We start from the raw sequence: 23,126 nt of genomic DNA on the forward strand, positions 1-23,126 counted from the left end.
CATCATACTCATCACCAGTAGTCTGCATGAGAAAGAAGGATGGCTCCCTTCGACTTTGTGTCAATTATCGCAGCCTCAACCGGAAAATGGTCCCTGATCACCAGCCAATCCCAAGGATCCAAGATGTGCTCAATGGGCTGGATGGAAATAAGTGGTTCTCCACCCTAGATCAAGGAAAGGCTTACCATCTGCCGCCACCTAACTGCCTTCATCACGCCATGGGGCTTGTACGAATGGGTTAGAATCCCATTTGGGCTTACCAATGCCCCTGCAGCATTCCAACGTTATATGGAGAAGTGCCTGGATGGGATCAATGGGGACATCGCCATGACCTACCTGGATGATGTGCTGGTCCTTGGTGAGAACTTTGAGAGCCACATGGAGAACCTGCGGATGGTCCTGAGATGCCTTAAAGAAAATGGGGTCAAGTTCAGGCTGAAGAAATGCAGCCTGTTTCGGCAAGAAGTCCCCTATCTGGGCCGACTGGTATCCTGCGAAGGTCATCACTTGGACCCTGCAGATGTTTCCGCGATGAAATCTTTGAGTAAAAGGAAGCCAACAACAGCTGGAGATGTGAGGAAGCTACTGGGACTCTTGGGATACTATCGAGGCTACATACAAGGCTTCTCTACCATTGCCAAGCCACTGTATGCCCTGCTCAAGCCTGACCAACAGTCGCAGCCAAAAGGTGGTCAGAAAACAGCAAGGATGAAGAACCAAACCAGCCATCCACTCTCCAAGACCAGAATAGAATGGACAACCCAACATCAACAAATACTAGAAATACTCTTGGAATTCCTTGTCACTCCCCCTGTCATGGCATTTCCTGATTACAGTGAGCCCTTTATTCTCCATACAGATGCTTCTCAAGATGGACTGGGGGCAGTGCTGTACCAGAGACAACAGGGAAAGCTTTGAGTTATCACCTATGGATCCCGAACACTAACACCTGCCGAGCAGAATTATCATTATCACTCAGGCAAGCTTGAGTTCCTTGCACTCAAATGGGAGATCTGTGAGAAGTTTCAAGACTACTTGTATTACTCCCCACCATTCACGGTTTACACAGACAACAATCCTCTGACGTATGTTCTGTCAGCGGCTTGTCTGAATGCAACGGGTCAACAATGGGTTGCCGAACTTGCGGACTTTCATTTCACCATTAAGTACTGCCCAGGAAAGAACAATGCCGATGCTGACACTCTCTCGAGGCTTCCACTTGACATGGATCGCTATATGAAGGACTGTACCAAGGAAGTTTCTAGGGACGACATTAATGCTACGATTGAAGCCATACAGTCTGGGCTACTGCAGTCCCCGCCCAGGTGGAGCTCCAAAGTGTGCCCTCTCCATCTTCCGACAGCGTCCTTTTAACCAAAGATGACGTCCAACGGGCACAGAGTGAAGATCCGTGTGTAGCAAAGGCAATAAACTACCTTCATAAGGGGCACTGACCCACGAAAACGATGGTAGCTAAAGACCTACCAGACACCGTTGCCCTACTCCATGAGTGGAAACATCTCAAGCTAGACAAGGGAGTACTCTACCGCAGGATCAACGGCTGCTCCCAGATGGTCATCCCAGCTAAGTTAAGGCCCCGCTTTTACCAAGAACTTCACGACAACATGGGTCATTTGGGTTCTGGACGAGTCCTCCAGCTCATAAGGGATCAATTCTTCTGGCCTCACTTGCAGCGAGATGTGGAGCACTACAAGTCTGCAAGTGTCTAAAGGACAAGCCCCCTGCTCGCCATAACAAAGAGTCCTTGGGCACTATCACAACAACTGCCCCCTTTGTAGTTGTCTCTGTCAATTTTCTGCACCTGGAACATAGTAAGGGTGGGTTTGAGTACATTCTGGTGCTAATTAACAACTTCACACGGTTTGCTGTTGCTTATGCTACCCGAGATAAGTCTGCAAAGTCCGTAGCAAATAAAATCTTCAATGATTTTATTCCTCGGTTTGGCTACTTATCAAAGATCCACCACGACCAGGGAGGAGAGTTTGAGAACAAGCTTTTCCGGAGACTACAAGAGTTGGTAGGGATCAGGTTTTCCAGAACCATCCCATATCATCCCGGAGGGAATGGTTAGAGTGAGAGGCTAAACAGAACGCTACTAGGGATGCTAAGGACCCTGACAGAGGAACAAAAGTCCAACTGGAAAGACTCACTGCAGAAGGTCATGCATGCCTACAACTGCACAAGCAACACAGCAACCGGGTTCTCTCCCTTTTTCCTGTTATACGGTAGATCACTTTGCTTGCCCATAGACATCGCATTCGGGTTGGATCAACAAGAAGGTCCAGCAGCTGACGATCATAACCTCTTTGTGAGCCGCTGGAAGACACAGATGAAAGCGGCTTATGCCCTGGCAGCCCACAATTCAGCAAAGTCCAGTGAGCAAAATAAAAGATATCATGAGCTGAGGGTCCACAGCTCTGTCCTTCAGCCTGGTGACAGAGTGCTTGTCCGCATGCCATCCAGGTCCAGGCAAACTGTGGTCATACTAGGAGGATAAAGTATATGTGGTGCAGCGGTGGAGAGGGGAAGATTCTCCGGTCTACGAGGTGATGGCTGAGCAAGGTAGTACCAAATCCTGGGTCATCCGTCGCAACCTCCTTTTGCCCTGTGACAGTGTGCTATGGGAGGATGCCCCCAGTGAACTCATCAGCCAGCACGAACAAAGAGAGCCCGGCAATGGCCACCTGACCCCCACCAGCGCTTTGATGATGCAGATGAGAGCTCCGATGATGAGCCCCACCTAGTGATGGCCACTCCGACAGGTCAGCTAGATGTCAACCAGGAACTCAATCCAGAAGCTGCGCCCTTTGCTCGGGCCCCAACCGGGCTGGATGTGGACGACATGATCCAGCTGGTCTTGACTCTGCAACACACGATGCAGCTCCTGAAAGCAACCATGCAGTTCCAGACATCCAGCCAACAGCTACACTACAACCAGAAAGCCCTGACACCACAGCAGATGATGCTACTCCTTCCACTGAGGGCCTTGCCGATCCTGAGGACTATACCCACCCGGAGGTCCAAGAAAGACCAACACGCAATCGGCATCCACCCAGAATATTTGAGTATGACCAGCTGGGAATTCCATCTACGCACAGCATGTACCCACAGGTAGATGCAGTTTCACTTACCCCACCGCAGATGTACCCCATGCAGGCACCAAACCCCCTGTTCTTGTTATGCCGATGTGGGTTAACCCATACAGTCATTAAGCTCCGCCAGTGATACCCACAAAGTGGATGAGGAACTACCCATACACACCACCTTGGACCATCCCTGGAGTACAGTAATGCTATTCAGTTTCCAGATTTATGAACACCCCAATAGCTGAGACCAGTGAAGAGGAGAAACCACTGCGCAGTGTGTGGGACACCAGTTCTTGTCCATTCTACCATGGTTTGTTTGTGATTTGTCAACTGATGATGTCATCATCCATTAAGGTCAATTTTTCGTCTATCACACATTCCCTTCCAGATATCTGCAAAGTTTCAACCTGCTAGGACAATCAATCAATTTACGAGATAGAGGGCTTGAAAGGTTGCACCTTTAATGTCACATGTTTTCTGAACTGGTCATCATTCCATGAGGTCAATTTTCATGTATCACACATTCCCCTCTGGATGTTTGCAAAGTTTCATCTCAATGGGATATTCATTTCAGGAGATATAGGGCTTCAACATTTGCATATTAAATGCCCCGTCATGTGACACCTGATGACGTAATGATCACAATGTTCTTGACGGACCCTCTCTAGCTGGTGGACGAAGAGTATGCACCTAATATATAATCAGTCACATTGATAAAAGTGCCGAAGCCGGACTGTTGAAAAACATGTACGAAACCTATGGAAAAAAAAAATACTCAAAATTCAATAAAAAATCAGATGATGACGTCATCATGACGTCATGTTTGGCGGCATATTTTTGCCATAGGGCCTTTGCTTGAGGCAACTTTGATGAAGATTGACCCTTGCAAAGAGACTAAAGTGCTTCAGAGAAAAACAGTGTACAAAAGAAATGGGAAGAAGACTTTTTTTCGACTTTTCAAATGGAAACTTTATTTTGCTCCATTGCAATTAACAAAAATAACATAACTTAAAAGAAAATTAAGTTATTTACAGATAAAAGATTTGTTTTAACATAAGTGAATAAAAAACCCAAACAGGAGAATGTATAAAGAAATGCAATATAACTGATAATAACTGTAAACAGTTGAAATTATGACAAGAAAAAAATCTACAAGTATAAGTAGGGTAAACAAAGAGAAACACAGTCAAGTCTACAGCAAAAAATTAGGAAAATTATACAATACATGTAGGAAAAATACACTATTGACAAATTAATTAAAACAAATATTCTATGTAACTCATCAGGGAGGGTTACTGAAAGGGAGAGGTGGAGGGCCTAAGTCACGAGGCAGAGGGACTACGACCCATATCTCCCCGAGGCGAGCTGCTGCCTTGGACTCAGGCCGGGCTTAGAGAGGGGAGAAGGAGAAGGGATACTGGATGAAGTAGGCCGCCAGAGTCTCTGGATGTGGGCAACTCTGCCCACTGCCGTGGCCAACCTCCAGGGAGGGAAGAGGGAGGGGAGGGGGGTAAAATAGTGATCAGATCAGCAATGTTATCTTTTTATTGACAACTGTGAACAGGGAATCGTTTATGTACCATTTATCAAGGAAGTTTGGAATTCCATATCTGCCGTCGTGCGTCGTGCATCGCGCATCACCCGTCGTGCATCGCGCATCACCCGACGTGCGTCGCCTGTCGTGTGTCACCCATTGTTTTTTTTTTCACGATTGCACAGTGGTATTTTTAACTTTGACCCTTGATCGCTTCACATGTACATGTCTCATTTTAGCAATAGAACTAGAAGATGTACATGTATTCGTCTTTGCAGTTGCGCAAAACTCCAATTGAAGGAAGAAATAATATCCTGACATCAGTTCAGTAACGTTAATTTGAAATACTACCATTTTGGCTACATAAATAAATTAACAAAATAGACTTTTGTTGGGGTAGATTGTTTTTCTCGATAACTTAGTTACTCAAGACGTAACTTCACTTGTTAACAGCCCGACTTTAGGTCTATTAGCCTATGTAATATTTCTGTCTGTCCCTGCACGGTATCCCACATAACGGAATGTTAATAATAGATTATTTACAATATTTGATTCCTTAATAGTTTTCATAAGAGACGAACTGATTCAACATTATTTTGAATGTGGGATACCTATGATGAAATCTGCTGTATACTCCAAATTAGACATGACTTTAGTTGCAGGTTGGCTATCCACCATGGGATACACACCCACAAAAACCAACATGTCATATTTTCTGAAACTTAAACCAAGTGGTAATTGCCCCCTAACTTAATAAACAGTTTGTTACCCACAGCACGTCTAGTATTTCTGGATTTCAAGGTGAAATTGAGAGGACAAGATGGAATATCTGTATCGCTTGGCAGATTTCTTCCTGGAATTTGATGAAAACAAGTCGGCACATTTTTAGAGTGTGCAAATTAGAATAACAATGTGGATAAGCTGGCCAGAACATTTTTGCTGAAAATGTTTTTCCCCAAAAAACACTTGGTTGAATTCTCAGAGAGGCGATATTTTCTTGTCAAGGGGCAGGGGTAGTCTAGCATTATTGGAATTAATTATGTGACTAGTATATGCTTTGCAGGTGGGATTTGTACTTGCCTTATTCGGAAAAGATCTTTAGAAGTGAATGGAATCATCACATTGTCATTTATTAAACCCCGGCTTTTGCAGGTCCTATGCAACCCATTTGATGGGGGACACATGACGCACGATGGGGGACGCACGACGGGTGATGCACGACGGATGATGCATGACGGACGACGCACGACGGGCGATGCACGATGGACAACGCACGACGGAAAATGGCATGTTTGGAATTGGTAAATGGCAGAATTAGGACACAACAAAAAGCAAAATGCGACGGACGACGGGCGACGGCAGATATGGAATTCCATAAGGAAGAGACTGAGAGAAGAGTTTAAACAATGGTCGTGATATTCAAGGACGAGTTTGGGTTTAAGATGGTGTGACCAGATTAGGAGGGGATCGGGAAATTTGGTAGTGCGATAAGACCAGTAGATGACTTTTTTTAGGCTGACGATGAGAAAATTCGTGAGTTTAACTGCGTTTTGGCTACAACCCCTGGCATGGGGGATCAGGATCCAGTAGAGGTCGGGAGGCAGGCGGGAGAGCAGAGCGTGAAGAAGGTCGAGTGCAGGTTAGATGGCAGGGCAGAGAGTGAAGAGATGAATGACGGTTCCTTCCTCTCCGCACCATCCGCAGTAGTGGGAGATGTCTGGGTTAAGATGACGGAGGACTGGGAGAGAAGGAAGAACGTCAAGAAGTAGTTTAAACTGGGTGTCACCTTCTTCTTCTTCTTGAAGTGAGAAGCTTGTAGATTTGAGTACAGGGGAAAGAGCGGTCAGAGTTCTTGAAAAAATCCAATTTGGTGCCAGTGGGTTATTGTGATAGCTCGATGGGAATTGACAGAGCGGTTGAAGATGTCTTAGAGTGTCTCGGATGAAAGAGAGAGTCTGTTGAGGTCAGGAGCGATGAAGAAAGGCGTGGAGGAGTCTGGCTAGAAAGGGATGGTGCGGAGAGGAACCGAGGAGGTCCGGAGTCCAGAAAAATTGAGAAGAGTTGGGAAGGCAGAGCGGAGTGCGAGTTGGAGATGACGGAGTTGAATAACAACAAGGGGACGAAGCGAAGATCTTGAGCTTCCAGCCAACGTCCGGTGGAGGGGTGCAGAAGGTGACGAACGATCCTGGTCCCACTCGACAGGAACCACCAAATTGAGTTCTCATTGTCAGCCAAATGAGCTAAGAGAAAGCTATTGATAGGGAAATTGATAACATGGCTGATCGAATCAAAGGTAGTTCGATTCGAGCTCCGGATGCCATCCAAGCACGCAGAAGCTTGCCGTAGAATGGAAGAATACTGTGGAAAAATTTGGGATCGAGATCTATGTGGAATAGTTGAGAGTTAAAGTTGATTTTTTTTTTGGAAGTGGGAAACCATTTTGTTGGTAGGATGAGGACAAAGACCGAGAAAGCATTGGATAGTGGACATTTTGTAGGCAAACAAGCGTGCTTGGAAGCAGACAAGACCAAGTCCGCCTTTGTTGGGTCTCTGATAAAGAATTTGTTTTTTTAGCAGGTGTCGTTTCCTGGACCAGATGAAGTCAACCAACAGGTCCTGGAGTTCCCTAAGGACATTATCTGGGGAAGAAAGAACAGCTAAGATGCGACTGAGTTAAGAAGCTGCAAGTTGATTGGATGTGAGAACTTTGCCTTTGAGAGAGAGTGGAAGAAAGACGTTCCCATTTTGAGAGAGTGTTGTTTAGTTTTTCTTTACATAGAGTCCAGTTTTGTTGAAAGTGAGCATGAGTGTTTCCCAAACGAACTCTGAGGAAAGTGACACCTTCATTATTCCACTGAAAGTTCAGGGGCAGGTCGACATGTCTGGTTGAGCGGTAGGATGAACGAGCGTAGTCAGTTTGAAGAAAGTGGCATCATGGTCCATTTTGAATGGCGTCCATGATGGCCTCCCTCGAATTAAGGTAGACTGCAATTAGAGATGCGTGAAGCAGACATGACTTCTTTAGCCGGATGTACATTAACCACTTCGGACCGGGGCATTTTTCAACGTTGAGGATGCTGGGCCGGCATGACTATCATTTTTTCCGTTTTCAAAATCCTTCAACAATTCATCATTCCATTTAACATTCGTTTATAGCCGCACGGCGTAATCTTCAGGCACTACTCTAAGTTGACAGGTGACCTTCATTGACGCCTGAATATTTCAGCCAGGCCTGCAGCCTTGTAAACAGAGCCCAGATTGTGCGGTGTTATACAACTGTCTTTTGTTCACGAACCTGGCTCAGTGCACTGCTGACCTCTTTTCAATAGGGGCCAGATTAGCATGCAGCGGTGCTGTGTGGCTCATCGCTGCGGTGGTGGAGAGCTTTTGTCCCCGGTGGTAATCCGCTTGCTCTAAATACCCCAAACCCTGGTATACGGTTTCAAAATAACGCTAGATTATCACCACTTTTGAGAGTGAAAAATGCCGGTCATGCCCAGCAGCCTGGTCTTTTGTTCGGAGTACGGTCTTTTGTTACAGGGCCCTGTTTCCTTTGTCCGAGTTCGGAGACCCCGGCCACACATATAAACCATACGGCTCCGATCCCGGAGTCCCCGGCTGGTAGTGGTTAATAAAAGAGTCTATGTAGGATGGAATTGATACGGTATCAGAAGCATGGAATGTGACCCCTTTGTTCCTGGTGATGTTCTTGAATGGTTCGTCACCAGGAGCAATGGGTTTGGTAGGAACGAATGTGCCTACGCTTGACTGAGCCTGAATAAAAGGCCCTGCTTGACTCGCCATGGCAGCCAGCCAAGACAGCGCAAAGCTATGCAGGGTTTTGACACGGAATTGAGCTTAAAAATACAGAAAAGTTATAAGACCAGACAGGCCCTAAATGGTCTTGCTTGATCTATAATAAATACAAAACACAATGATTAAGTCAAAATATAGTAACAAACTCTTAAATACACAAAATTCTTAACTTACTCTGGAGCTTAGACACACGTCTAAGCTAGAAGAAGTCTAAAAAGAAGAAAATCTTGACAAAAGAATGCCTTTTTCTGACAATGTGGAAAAGCCAAAAAAAGAAAAAAGAATGTCTTTTTCGCAAAGTTGCAAAAAAGAACAAAACAATGCCTTTTCGATAAATTGAAAAAAAAGAAAAAAGAGATGCATTTTGCAAAATTGCCCCCCAAAAAAAGAACAAAAGGAATGCCTTTTTGACAAAAATTGTGAAAAAGCCAGAAATCTTGACTAAAAGAATGCCATTTTTGCAGTTGCAAAAAAGCCCCCCCCAAAAAAAAGTTTTAATGAAAGCAATAGCTGCTTTGGCAGCACCAAAGTAGCTAAAAAGGCAAATCCACACAAGAGTGGTAACACAGATTCCACCTGCTCTTAGCTGACTCAGAAATTTGCTTTAGAAGTATGGAAGGGGGCATACTTTTGCCAGTTCTGAAACGCCAGCCTCATACAAGACCTAATCGTTATCCAAATTTCACTTACTTGTGCTGTTTGCCAAGATTTTGAGGGGACTTTGTAACTGAATAAAAAGTGGCATTCATCTTGCTCATCATGTTCAAACCTTGCAGATATCTTGATAGGAAAGTGATTTAGCCGAATATTGACCTCATATGATGATCATGTCACCAGGTGACAAGTCCTGTAACCTCAAAAATTCACTGTTTAAACCCCTTTATCTCCTGAAGTACATGTATATATCTCATTGAGTTGCAACTTTGCAGATAACAAGCAACGGAAGTGTTGTAGTCCAAGATTTACCTCATGTGATGATAATGTCATCAGACCAGGAGTTAAATTACATAGAACATGTAGAGGAACTCTTTAAAGCATGTTATTTCCTGAAGTACATGTACGTGCCTGATTAGGTTGAAACCTTGGACCCGAATGGTCATGCCGTGAAATAATTACACCCTCAGGTTTTTGCAGTAGGTTTGTTGTCCAAATTAACAAGAGCAATGCAAAAAAGCCCTCTGTTCTGTAGGCAAACAGAGAGATGACCTCTAGTTTCATCTTCTTCTGACACAAATCCCCTTTGTTTTGCACACATTTCTTCCACCACCGACTTTAATGTCTTAGCAACTTTTGATCTTCATCAAACTTACATCAATGAAGGACCCTTGTGTACAGATGTGTGAAGAAAAATGACGTCATGATGACATCATCAAGTGATTATTGATTTTTTATATTTATTGCAGCCCATTGACTTTGTACATGTTTTTGAGGCACCATTTTTGGGTAACTTAACTATCTTTGATCCTCATCAAAGTTACACCCAGCACAGACCCTAAGGAAAAGATTATACTAAAAAATTATGTCATGATGATGTCACCAATTGATTTATTATTAAATTTTGAATGATTAAATATTATGTTAAGTTAAGATTATGTTGTAAAAATCCATATAAAATCAACCGTGGCCTCACGCAAAATTTTGTTTGCGGCAAGTGCCAAGGTAAAATTGGGTCTTCATCTCATATGGGTCAAATCACATGAACCTTCCTTCCAGTCAAAACTGGAAGTAGGCTTATTGTTTAAAAGTGGTAATACATGTAGGTATCAAAATGTTTTCAACGGTGTTAGTCTGTTGTGTGTAGTATTCTTCAAATCATCTACTGATGACGTCACTACAGGTTAAAATTCTGAAAAAGGAATTTTGATTAGATGTCTGTGACGAAGTTTGTCCGAATTGCCTGAAAATTGATGCAGACGATGATCTTTACCCAGTTAACACGTCTAAAATTTGGAGCCGATGATGTCATCAGATTGGAAGTTATGATAAAAAAATCTTTTATTCTTCAGAATTCGGTAAAAAAATCAACCGTAACAGATTTAAGCGTAAATTGTTCATTAGATGATGGCTAAAACCTTTAAGTCAACTGCACGAAGTGCACAAGAGGTGTATTTCTTCACACAGATGAAGCGCAGACGACGAAAACCTCTTACAATATTTGCGAACTCAATCCCTTTCGCACACTGTGCATTGGCTGTTGTGTGCGTGGACGCGCAATATCTGTCTGTAACGTTTGGCCGGCAGCGCCCTGTGCGGCCTGTACGCCTCGGTGCACTTTTGTGACCGGTACCTATCGTCAAGATGTCATTGAAGCCCACACTACTTGAATTGCTCGGCATCCCTTCGGACGTCGAATCAGCCAACACCCAGATCACCCCAGGGCAGTCTACCTTTGTGCTTCATTGCTGGTGGCAATCCGCCGGCATCAACCTCTTCGATGAAACTGAAACTACAGAGACGACTAATGTTGTAACCCGACGCGAGTTTTCGGCTGTACAAAACCAACTTGCCGTAATCGCTGAGGCCATGCAAACGATGCAGTCAACGGTCATGAGTGACTTTGACAATAAACCGTCTAAACGTCAGAAAACTGACCAGACGGTCTCATCAAGCAACGAATCCATCGTTCCTCAAAAGGCAGTTGAGCTTCTTCTGCAGACGGGTGAAGAAGAGAAAGGCGAATCTTAAGCTGGGGTACTTGACGCCATTAACCAACTCTACTCCGGGGATGATACCGGCGAGAAAGTGGATGACAAGTTGGCCACGGGGGTGAGCAAGATACTCCGCCATAAACCGTTGGATGAGAAAATCACTGAAACTTAATAGTTTTAAACAACTGTCTAACATTGAGGAACTTGAATGTACTAGAATTAATCCAGAGATCTGGAACCTTTTGCAATCAAGAACCAGATCCACAGACATAAAACCACTAAAAGTAGAACAGGCACAGCTCAAAGCATGCAAACCATAATGGGAAATGCCAACGGCGATCAAAAGGCTCTCCAGAACGAATGGGTTCTGGACACTGTCCTACATTACCGCATTGAATTTGCCACATTGCCACATGTGGTGTCAATTTGTGGTATCACTTTTGAGAAAATCTTGATTTTTTAGAAAGTCAAAACTTGTTTCGATGGGGATTTCTCCAAGACATGGCATTGTCTATGTCACAGGCTTTTCACATACATGAATGCTGTTTTTAGACGATTTTTATCACACCATTTTTGTTGGTATTCATATAATTGAAACATGTAATAGAATATTAATTCACAAAAACTATAATGCTATTGTTATTTATGTTTTGGAAGACATTTTAATATTAAAATTACTAATTATTTAAAATCAAGTAATGAACAAGGCTTATAGTCTGTTGCCCCCACTTGAGAATGAGCTACTCATTTTTAAAGAGGCCAGTCTGGGTTTCAGATCAGGTGACACATTGCAAGCACATGTACATGTGCACAGCTCAGCTGGGGATCATCCATTCACAAAAACAATTTCATGAATTGAAAAGTCTCTCTAAAACTCAGCAAAAGCCTGAAGCACTTGTCGTAGATAATAAAGGACTACTTCATTGGATGATTGCATGTGTGACAGGTCATTTACATATAGCCCTTGCGCAGCGCCCTCGTTTGATAGCTATGCTTGTTCAACATTAGTTTATTGCCAGCTCTTTGTTCAGTGAGTCATTCACCCCACAGCGCTGGTACAGACAACACCACAGTAGTCCAAGATCTACCTCATGTTAGTTGCTGGCAGAAATTTCATTTATAGCCTTTACACCTCGTGTTAGCCCTAGATTGACTGGGCTAGGGTAAGTCCATTTTGTTCTTGATGTAGTAGTTTCTAGATTTTTTCACTTTTGTATTTTTAGAAAGTTATTGTGGTTTTCCAGAGTTAGTTGAAGCTCAATTACATGTATTACCGTTGTTAAGTGTATTTTAGATACACTTAAGACAAGTATATCTTTGTTATGATAAGAGTGTTCTTTACTTTCAGCAATTCAGAAAGTTTAGTGTTTATTACTTTGGCTCATTTACAATCAGTTTCTGGGTTTTGTTTGTTCCTTATCATTTAGTTATGAATTATTGATTAGTTCTAGGTTAAGCGCCTGCAGCTTGGTGTTCTTATTATCCCAAGGTTATTGTGGAATACTTGATTTGTTGATGGTCTTATAAGGAAGTTAGAGTTACCTTGAACTTCAGGAAATATTCAATGGTGACTTCATTTTGTGCATTGATCTATGTTCTTCCAGTGTGAGTTTAGGAAGAAGTAATACTTTGATTCTATCCACTTTATTTCTTGTTTGAGCCACTCAACTTAAGGAAATTCTTAGAATAGTTTCATTACTTTACTTCTTTTACTAAATTCCCTATTAACTTGTCATTTGACCATTTTATGTGTACATTCTTACATTCATAGTTAGTGTTGCAAGTTCTTAGTATCTTTTAGTGTATAAATTCTTAGTTTCTTTGTTCTGCATTTGTGTCCATAGACAGTGCAGTGTATCAGAGCATAGAGCCACAGTGCAACCCTTACTCCCTTAGTTTGCCGCATATATAATGAGATGCACACATTTTCTTGGAAGTTGCCCATGCCTTAGTACAGGGAGAAAGGATGTGAGCCACAAGGTTCATTACCCTCTAGAGACTTCACTGACCACATTGTTTATTGGTGTGTGTACAATGGAGGTATAATGCCACTACATTGCAGTTGCTTTAGTAGACTTGCATACTAGCCCCTAAGGTTCTGCTAATACTAGATGGTGGTGCAGACATGTGTTCTTATTATTATAAAATTATGTGTTCTTTTTCTTTGAGTTTAATAATATGCTAGTACAGTATCACCGTTGCTTTGACTTGTTGAGATAAGTTATATCCTAAGTCAGTTCTTCATGGATCCTTAGGTTATAGTTATAATGCTGAGTGGACAGATTTAAGTTTGTGGCTTAGACAGTGGAAGTTGTTGCACTTTTCGAAGTTAATTCCTTTCTTGACTGCGAGTTAAAGCATACGCATGCCTTGTATTCTTAGACTGGAATGTAACTCTACTTAATTCTAGATTGGTGAACTGCACGACTTCATTTTCTGTTCTTTGATGATTTAGAATATTTTGCAGTTATAATATCTTTCTTCGTAATTTACATTGTTTAATTGGAATTCTCCAAGGCATTGTATTTACATGGAAATTACTTATTGTATCTTTCCAGGGGTTTTTCTTGTGGCGACACCATAATAAAGAACTTGAGTGAGATAATGCACACTATCTGTGTCGATCGTATCTTCTCACTGTTACACATGGTCATATGGTGATCGGCATAAATGCCTACTCAAAGCAAGATCTGTCAGATGGAGTCCTCGAAATTTCGGGATGTTACTAGAATTGTTGGGTTTGACTAGCTGTTCCGTATGGACCCTTGTACAGACGTATCATCGAAAATGAGAAAAACAAAATGCTTGCTGTCAATGGAGGAAGCTTTGATGCCAAAATGGTTCTCTGACCAAGCTAAGTCTGATTTACAGAGGTAGTCCAGAACTCTGCCATCATCGACAACCCCAGTGCACAGATACACGCCTGATTATACAATAGAAACCGATGCCTCAAAGGAAGGCTGGGGTGCTCAATGCACCGGTTGTTTGGCATCGGTCTTTCTTCATCGCACTGCTTTCTCTCCCGTTTTCAGACAGACTTCATCCCTTACGAGATTGTCTAAGATTGATGACCTGCCTCTAATCGGGGAAACCCTCTGAGACCAAGGAGTTTCAAGAGACACTACCCAGATCATACTCGCCTCTTGGCGAGGTTCCACAAAGAAATGTTACAATACAGCGTTTAAATACGGAAGTGGCTTTACTTCTGTAATCAGAGAAAGACTGATCCTATTTGGTCAGATGTAACTTCAGTGGTTAATTTTTTGCTACAGAATTTCATAAAGGCAGAGAGTACAGCGGTATCAACCATGTGGAGTGCTATATCAGCCTTGACCTTACCTTACTAGCGGGGGTGTTGCCATGGGTTCACAATCCCCAGTCAAGAGACTTTTAGCAGGTATATTCAAAATAAGGCCACCAACACCGCGGTACTCGCAAACTTGGGATGTGACTGTTGTTCTGCAGTATCTTTGGTCCCTGGGGCTCAATAAAGACCTCCACATTAACCATTTTGTGCCTGGGCATTTTTCAACGTTGATGATGCTGGGCCGGCACTACTATCATTTTTTTCGTTTTCAAAATCCTTCAACAATTCATCATTCCATTTAACAGTCGTTTATAGCCGCACGGAGTGTTCTTTAGGCACTACTCTAAGTTGACAGGTGACCTTCATTGACACCCGAATATTTTAGCCAGGCCTGCAGCCTTGTAAACAGAGCCCAGATTGTGCGGTGTTATACAAGTGCACTGCTGACCTCTTTTCAATAGGGGCCAGATTAGCGTGCAGCGGTGCTGTGTGGCTCATCGCTGCAGTGGTGGAGCACTTTTGTGCCCGGTGGTAATCCGCTTGCTCTCAATGCCCCAAACCCTGGTATACGGTTTCAAAACAACGCTGGATTATCACCACCGGTATTGCCCCGCAGCCTGGTCTTTTGTTCGGAGTACGGTCTTTTGTTACAGGGTCCTGTTTCCTTTGTCCAAGTTCACATACCCCAGCCACACATATAAACCGTATGGCTTTAACATTAATCAATTTGGATTTAATATGTTAATGTTACCACTTCTGGTGTCACATTTACAATTGATAAGCTCACTAAAACGAGCAAATTGGGAAGCCTCATGTCAGTATTTGCCTTACATCATACCCCCAATATGCCTCACTTTGTGTAATCGATGTGTTGAAAACTTATCTCCAAAGAACAAAACTTCTTAGAGGTACTGGGAGACAGTTTTTCTTAAGCTACATAAAGCCACATAACGCTGTTGGTTCTGAAACTATTAGCCGTTGGATCAAAGGTACTATTAAAACAGCAGGTATCAATACAATGCAATTTACCCACATAGCACTAGACAGGCATGCAACTCTTCAATTTGAAAAAAAAAAGAGGAAAATATTCTTGCATACAAAACTGCGTGCACGCAGCATGAAGCCAATTCGGCGTGGGGTCAGAACCAGCCTTATTTTGAATTTTACATGCTCTCTGGTGCATTCTATGTAGTTTCTGGTCCCAGTTGAAGTGAAATTTGAGTGAAAGATATAAAGCTTTTTATGGCATACTGTGGTGGGACAACTGACACCTTTTTGAGGTGGACCAGCAGACTGGCCTGATCGGCCAAACCTCACAAATATATTTATTTAACCTTACGCAAGAATGAGCGGCTATCCAAATGCAAGGGGGGATATCAGTTAACGAACGGTGGACTATACCTTAGGGGCTGTTCATTTGGTGGAGGTTTACCACCGCTCTGTGATTAGGTAATTGATCACAATGCCAATAAAGATTACAATAAATGTCAATAAGTGATACAGGACTGAACTAAATTTCACAGTGACCAGTGATTTCCAAGGCAATTATATGATTGGTTTATTCAATGTCAGTGCTCAGTTATCCGTTATATACAGCAACAATTAACTGTATACAAAATTATCCTCATGGGGAGGTAGTCCTACGTGGTCAACTGCACCATGAACGTGATTGATCAGCCTTATCCTTAACCTACACCAGAATAACCCTCACGGTGATCAGGGTAAACCTTAAAATAACCAGGTTACCCTCACAGTGATCAAGGTAACCATAAAGTCGAAATAAACAATCTACCGATGGCTTATAACTGATAAGTCTTAACCACACAAGCGAATACAATCTTCGTAACTATACAACACAACACAACTGTGTAGACTTGTACAACAATAATCTATACTGCCTTACGAAGCAACACAGTTCCCAAACTGCAACAAGGTTTATGTTGACTTAAATAACCCTCACCCACTTCAAGTTATTATGAAATAAGGTAAGTTGATTAAGAAGGCGATATTAATAGTCCTCACCAGACTCTAACGGAAACCTGCACCCAGTAAACCTCAACGAGGACAGCAAGCTTCCTGACCAGGACCGCAACCAACCGTCGCTATGCCAACAAGCATGGAACAACGGCACATGATCCTTTGAGTCTAAGCTCTGCTAATTCCCCAATTAACTGGTTCACACGGGTTCCCTAACCCTATAATCTACCACTTCTTAAATAAATGAGACTGTCTAACGATTCCCTAATCTTCAAAGAGATCTGATCTAATAGGCAGCTCCGGCAACTGAGAACTAGCACCACACTAACCGATCCCACCAGGTACACTTGAGATAGATCCCCAACCACCAGCGGCCGTACGTCAGATTTACACTCGAAATTCAGAACACAACACAACTCCACAGAGCTCTGGTTAGCGCGCTGCCATCTTGAGAAGTCCTGGCAACCCACACAGCCAGCGCCTAGACCTAAGGTAATGCACGCCTCTGATTGGTTGCCGTGCGCATGTTTAATGCATGAATTAGGCGCGCCTGATTTATTAATGACCCAGACTAAACACAGGTCTGCGCAGCTACCCTGTTTCGCCACAATACTTTACATTAGAAATACACAAAATGCTTCTTATTTGTGATTCTTTTTTACCCTTCACAATGGCTTTGGGGCCACTGTGAAGGGTAGTTTGTTTTCTGCCATAAATGCAATAACAGTAGTAGCTGTGGCTGCAACCCGATCACTCAGTGGTGTGCATGATTGTGGCATCTTCTCAACAGATACTGAGGTTGCAGAAACATTCTTGAAAAAGGGATGTAGGCCATACAGTGTTTTTGATGAGGCACTATCTACTTCTGCAAAGATGCATGAAGAAAACCAAAAAGGGTTGTATACATATAAAAGTAATGGGTGTTACATGTTTCATAAAAAAACTGGATGGCAGGCCTAGACTTTATAAGATTATAAACCAACCATGAACAAACATGTACATCAGTATCGCAAACCTGCACAATCATGACAATAGCCTGCATAGTTATGATAGCACTGCACGTAAAACATCAACAAATAACTTGTAATTAAAATATGTATTCATAAGTGCAGAACTGGGCAAACACAATTTTGAGTTAAAAAATCAATCTAAAAAATTAAGCCTGCTAAAAGTTTTAATCAATTTATGTTTTTTAATTTCAAAAAATCCATAGGCCTAGGACTATCTTACCTTGGAGGCTGTAGTTTGTTTTTCGTAGCTTTATCAGTTCCCGATGTTTTGATACTTTGCAGTGATCCGTCAGCGTTACAAGTCCACGTCTGCCATAATTCATTTCCTTTTTGAATACCAAGCAATATGCCATGCATGGCTGATCCAGTTTTTGGACAGCTTCAGGTAGAGAACACCATCAACTGGTTTTTCCAACCAGTCCCACTTCCAAGCATTTATCAGGTTTTGATATCCTGTCCATCACGTTTGATGATATCCTTCCTTTTGGAAGACATTTTGAGTTTTGATATATGGGGGATCGATGATCACGATGCACGTTGACGACAGTGTTTTTTCAACGTTTGTGGCCGGTCGCAGAAGTGGTATAGTATCCATATAATGACGTATTCATTACTGTCAGGAAAGAATGCGGCACCAACTATTGCCTTGTCATTGACAGAGGGAGCTTGTACGTACTGAGCTGAGTCTGTGTCCTTCACTTTTTAGTGCATTTTACGCGTGCAAGGGGCCAGACGAGGTGTTTGTGCTCATGAATGTGTAACGAAAAGTGGCCAGCACCACGATGGGAACAGAAACAAGCCCAAAAGGCGGATATTATTTTTGTGCGGACAGATTTTTAAAAAACGTGGAAATCCGTGGATCCACGGAAAAGTTGCATGCCTGATTAGATCAGCATCCTGTAATACCACTTCCCAATGCGGTGTGCCAGTAGAAACAGTAATGAGAACAGCTGACTGGTCAAAATGGTCTACATTCGCCATGTATTACAATAAGTGTATTACCGATAATTCTGTCTTCGCAGATGAGGTTCTTGGCAAGCGATACAAGTGTAAATGTACTATACAGGTCACCAATGGAAGTTAAATAATGTACCTTGGTGCGCGTGTGTTCTAACTAGACTGCTGAAAGTACAGTCGATGTAAGTCCAGGGTTAATTATGAAAAGGTACAATTCTAATACCCTCCCGCTGCTAATTGCCTGACTGCCAACAGTTGATCAGTGTTCCGTACTACAAAAGTGCCCAGAGGCGTACATGCCGGGGCTCCTTTTTATAGCAACGCTCTCTTTGTTTAATTCAATATGATCTCTCAAGCGGGATTACGGTGGCAAGTGCAATCTCAGGTAAGTCCTTCAGTACTGGTGATGTTTCGGTAGAATTATAGTTAAACTTCAGTTACATTTCATTTCATTTACATTAATTAGGGAATTATGCCAGGACCTACAATCAACCCTGAAAGGGGTCGCTGCAGCAATCATCAGGAAATCCCGATCAACCGCAGCTACTTACTCTCATATAGATGTGATTTGATTAAGTAAATTTACAAAATTTGCCTGTGATAGCTTTGACAGATTTGCAAGGATATGATTACCAAAATTTATATTACCGCTAATGGGTCAATAGGGAGACATTCCCATAAGAACGTGCACAAATTTTTTCCAACTTTACTGTCACATAATTCAATATTCCCTAATCTGATCTGAACCAAACTTTGTGTGTTTTCAATTTAGACCCTAATCTATCATCTCTCAAAATTTGGACAGTAAAGTTGGGCCTCGTTCAGGTAGTTTGAAAATGATGTGATGTGAAAATGATGTTTGATGTGAAAGCCAGTGTCTCCCTAATGCCGAAAAAATTACCACAAAATGTCTCCCAAATGACCAATTTGTAAATATTACCTTTTTTATGCTGCACTTCCAGGACAAGTTCATGGATGAGCAATGGCCCACCGATAGTGATAATCTCTCCTTTAGACGGGTAGTTTGGACACCTGTCCCGCTTCCACTTGTAGATGACAACAGATGGACCAAGGCACCCGTCTATGCAAGATCTGATGTGGATTTAGTGAAAGTATGAAAATTTGGTTTATGCAGTGGTTGAGGGCCTATCATTTTGTATGTAGGTATCCCCCAAAGGATAAATACTACTATTAAGTTTAATATTATTGTAAACAATTTAATAAGGGAATAAATATGTGCCTGGCTGGCCTTAAAACATTAGACCGGATCAGGAGAATAGAAGCTGAACAATGCCCGAGTCGAGGCACATTTATTTCCGTTCTAAACCTAAGCACTAAAAGTTAGGTCTAGCTTATGCAAGTGACAAAGAGCTGAGACTTTTGAGCTTGAGGAAGAATATTTGTTGAAGCAATGACTGAAACAAGTTTTGTCAGTTTACTTTATAAATACATGTAGGCCCTAATTAAAAGCGGCGTGTAAAAATTAGTTACAGTCTCCCAGTACATACAACAACAGCCTTTGGTCTATAAAGTCACCAGCCCTCTGCTCCAGCACAATAACGATGTGCTTGTTTAGCTTGATAATTTCTTTGGTTAGAGATAGACATTTCTTTAGGTGTACATCGTGTAGTATTGTAGGCGAAATCTAGTTTACCGCGCATGCACTAGTTTTGACAGCAGGTCATCGAAAATGCATATTTATAAGGCGTGACCTTAATTTTTTCTGTGTGTGACAGGATATTTTTTTCTTACATTTTAGTGTGCTTTAATTCCTCTGCATGGTCCCCCATATTTTCTATTAAGTAATGCAACAGATGGGGAGACTCTTTCAAGTAAACCTCGATCATCAACAGGCAATTAGGTAAACCACAGGCCATTTCCTGTGGTGTGGTCTCCTGGTCCATGTGGCTCATCTTGCCACATCATCATTCGGATAGCCTAGTACATGGACACACATACATGTATTCTCTACTTGGGCTGTACACCCGGTACACCAAGTCCTCAACCTACAACTGTATATGTGGCAGAAAGTTCCTTTGAGGATTCCTGGGTGAGTTTACATTTTTTCATATCTTAGGGGGAGCTTCTTACTGCATATTGTATTTTAAGTGCATACTAAAAGGTCCTGAGACTAATTCGCTGTGAAGATTCCTCAGGAAGTTTCTAGCTACATTCACAATTTCCAGTTTCTTGAAAGAACTTAGGGTTTGAGCAGAGGTGCGTTGCTTATATGCAGTGGTGCATTGCTGACGCAGTGTGACTTTGTTGATGCGCTGTGTGTGGTTGATGCACAGTGAATGGCTGATGCGCATGGTGCATAGTTGATGCATTGGCGTATTGCTGCTGCGGCCCTACGCTAAATTAGTGCTCAATCCAAGTAAGTAAATGCACAGGCAACCAAACCAATCTCCCAATCACTTCACTGTACATTTCATTTGTTGATTTGTGTTGATTTTTGTTGAATAAATTGAATGTCCTGTACCGACAGTTCTCCCGTGAAGGATTACTTTCTTTACAGGTTGATTGTGTAATTCAACAGAGACTAATTAACACTCGGTCACAATCGGCGGTATATTTCCTCCAAAACGGTCCCGCAGCCTTTGCCTTGAGGTCGCTCTGTGTGGTCTCTCCTCTGGGGAAAAGCCTTAGGTTGGGAAGATCGACTCTGCCACTAATAGTGCTTGGTTTGATCCCATCAACTCAGGGTAGGCCCGGGGATGCCCGCCACAATAGTTTTCCCAGTTAATTAAGTAAACAGAAATTCTCAAAAATGACAGAAAGTGCCAGTGTGTGTATCACCTTAACTTTGAGTTCACTGTAGCTTAGCATGCTATGTGGTGATCATCATTATTTACGGTATTTATTACTTTTGTGTCATTCATCTGAAGACTTTGGCTATTTATTTAATCCTAAAAAGTCATGTCGAATTCCAGGCCTCCCACATGTTCTGTGAAAACATTTTTCCAGCTCTGACTCTTTCACATAGTTTGGAGTAATTTTGGCACATATTTTTGTTACAATCAAGATTACATATACTAAACCCTGCAGACTTTTCCCCGCTCCATTTCATTAGTAAAGTTGTGTACATGTTTGAATGCATTCAGACAATACCAAGTATTTTATTTGAGTATCTAGTTATTATAATTTGAATGACAACACCTCATTCGTACTTCAAATTTGTTTACCAACACACCCAATTTGGAAGTAGCATCCAATTTGAATTAGAATCAGTTCATTTTAAGAATGATGGACATCACAACAGTAACGATGAAAAGGGGAATACTCAACGCACGCTTTTACATTTCTTGTACAAACCAACTGTGAATGAAGGCACCTCCATCCATCGGGGGGCAGGCACTCGCCTCCATCAAACGAGGGCATACTCAATGCATGCATTCACATTTCTTGTGCAACCCAACTGTGAATGAACTCGCCTCTATCTATTGGGGGCAAGGCAGCCACTCGCCTCCATTAAACAGGGGCATAGTCAATGCACGTTTGTACATTTCTTGTACAACCCAACTGTGAATGAACGCACCTCCATCTATCAGGGGCAAGGCAGCCACTCGCCTCCATCAAACAGGGGCGTAATTAACGCACGCTTTTACATTTCTTGTACAACTCAACTGTGAATGAACGCGCTTCCATCTATCGGGGGCGAGGCAGCCACTCGCCTCCATCAAACGGGGGCATACATGTACTCAATGCATGCATTTACATTTCTTGTACAACCCAACTGTGAATGAGTGCGCCTCCATCTATCGGGGGCGAGGCAACCACTCGCCTCCATCAAACAGGGGCATAGTCAACGCACGTTTTTACATTTCTTGTGCAACCCAACTGTGAATGAACTCGCCTCTATCTATCGGGGGCGAGGCAGCCACTCGCCTCCATTAAACAGGGGCATAGTCAACGCACGCTTTTACATTTCTTGTACAACCCAACTGTGAATGAACGCGCCTCTATCTATCAGGGGCGAGGCAGGCACTTGCCTCCATCAAACGGGGGCGGGTCATGCACTAGCTTTAAATTTCATCTAAGTGGCTCATGTACAATTTGATCTTACAGTGTCAGTACAGTTGATACAATCAACACAGACACAGTTTAAGGGAGGCTGCGACTCGCAAAGTCCCCATGTTACCCACAGTCTCAAATTTTCCACGCCAGTCCCTATGTTCTCTGATCCCTATTTCTCCTTTTTTTTTCCTCCAGTCGAGCTGGAACAAGATCTGGGGAACTTGAAATAGCCCCCCTCCCCCGGGAAACTGCATATAGGAAGCCTATATTTTTGGTGTAACTTAAGTGACTATGGCACGCCATGGTACTCTAAAAAAAATTTAGGAGATTGTGGGTGAAAATGTAATGAAATAAAAAAAAAGAATAAATGACTCCGTTATTGTTTCACGGTGGTACACAATGTGGGCATACAAAAATTACTATGTCCACACTCGTAATACCAAGTCCGGGTTAATGGGGTGAACAGATAAATGCAGTTTTTGTGGAATAATATTTTTGGACATTTTTGCATACCGTGAATGCACGCAGGAGCGGTGAAAATTAATTTAAAGGTTTATGAGTCCGTCCAGGAAAGATTATTGAAGATATCTGATGTTTCACATCGGCCATTAGACTTAAATTTCAGTCTGTATAAATGTAGTGCGTCTGTTTAAGGACTGAGGGCAGAAGTCAATGAGATCGGGTCTTTGTGTCACTTTACAGTAAAATATTTGTGTAAATTCTTCACCAAGCAAATGCACAGAGCGGATCAAC

At 42.5% G+C, this 23,126-nt stretch overlaps 1 protein-coding gene and 1 long non-coding RNA gene across 2 annotated transcripts in view; one reads left to right on the top strand and one right to left on the bottom strand.

Moving 5' to 3' along the window:
- The window catches only part of LOC110987819 (peptidyl-glycine alpha-amidating monooxygenase B-like), a 138,248-nt gene that overhangs the window by 69,377 nt on the left and 45,745 nt on the right, over positions 1–23,126 (bottom strand). Inside the window, exon 4 of the mRNA XM_087137264.1 lies at positions 19,297–19,448. Coding sequence (XP_086993390.1) covers positions 19,297–19,448 — 152 coding nt within the window. The remainder of the gene's footprint in view (positions 1–19,296; positions 19,449–23,126) is intronic.
- On the top strand, positions 11,820–13,719 carry LOC147799126 (uncharacterized). Its single transcript, XR_015425367.1, has 2 exons — positions 11,820–12,268; positions 13,664–13,719. It is a non-coding gene; the product is annotated as an uncharacterized LOC147799126 (long non-coding RNA).

This window comes from Acanthaster planci, linkage group LG05 (genome assembly GCF_054643075.1).
Source record: "Acanthaster planci isolate LZ-2023a linkage group LG05, COTS_SCS, whole genome shotgun sequence".
Classification (NCBI taxonomy): Eukaryota; Metazoa; Echinodermata; class Asteroidea; order Valvatida; family Acanthasteridae; genus Acanthaster; species Acanthaster planci.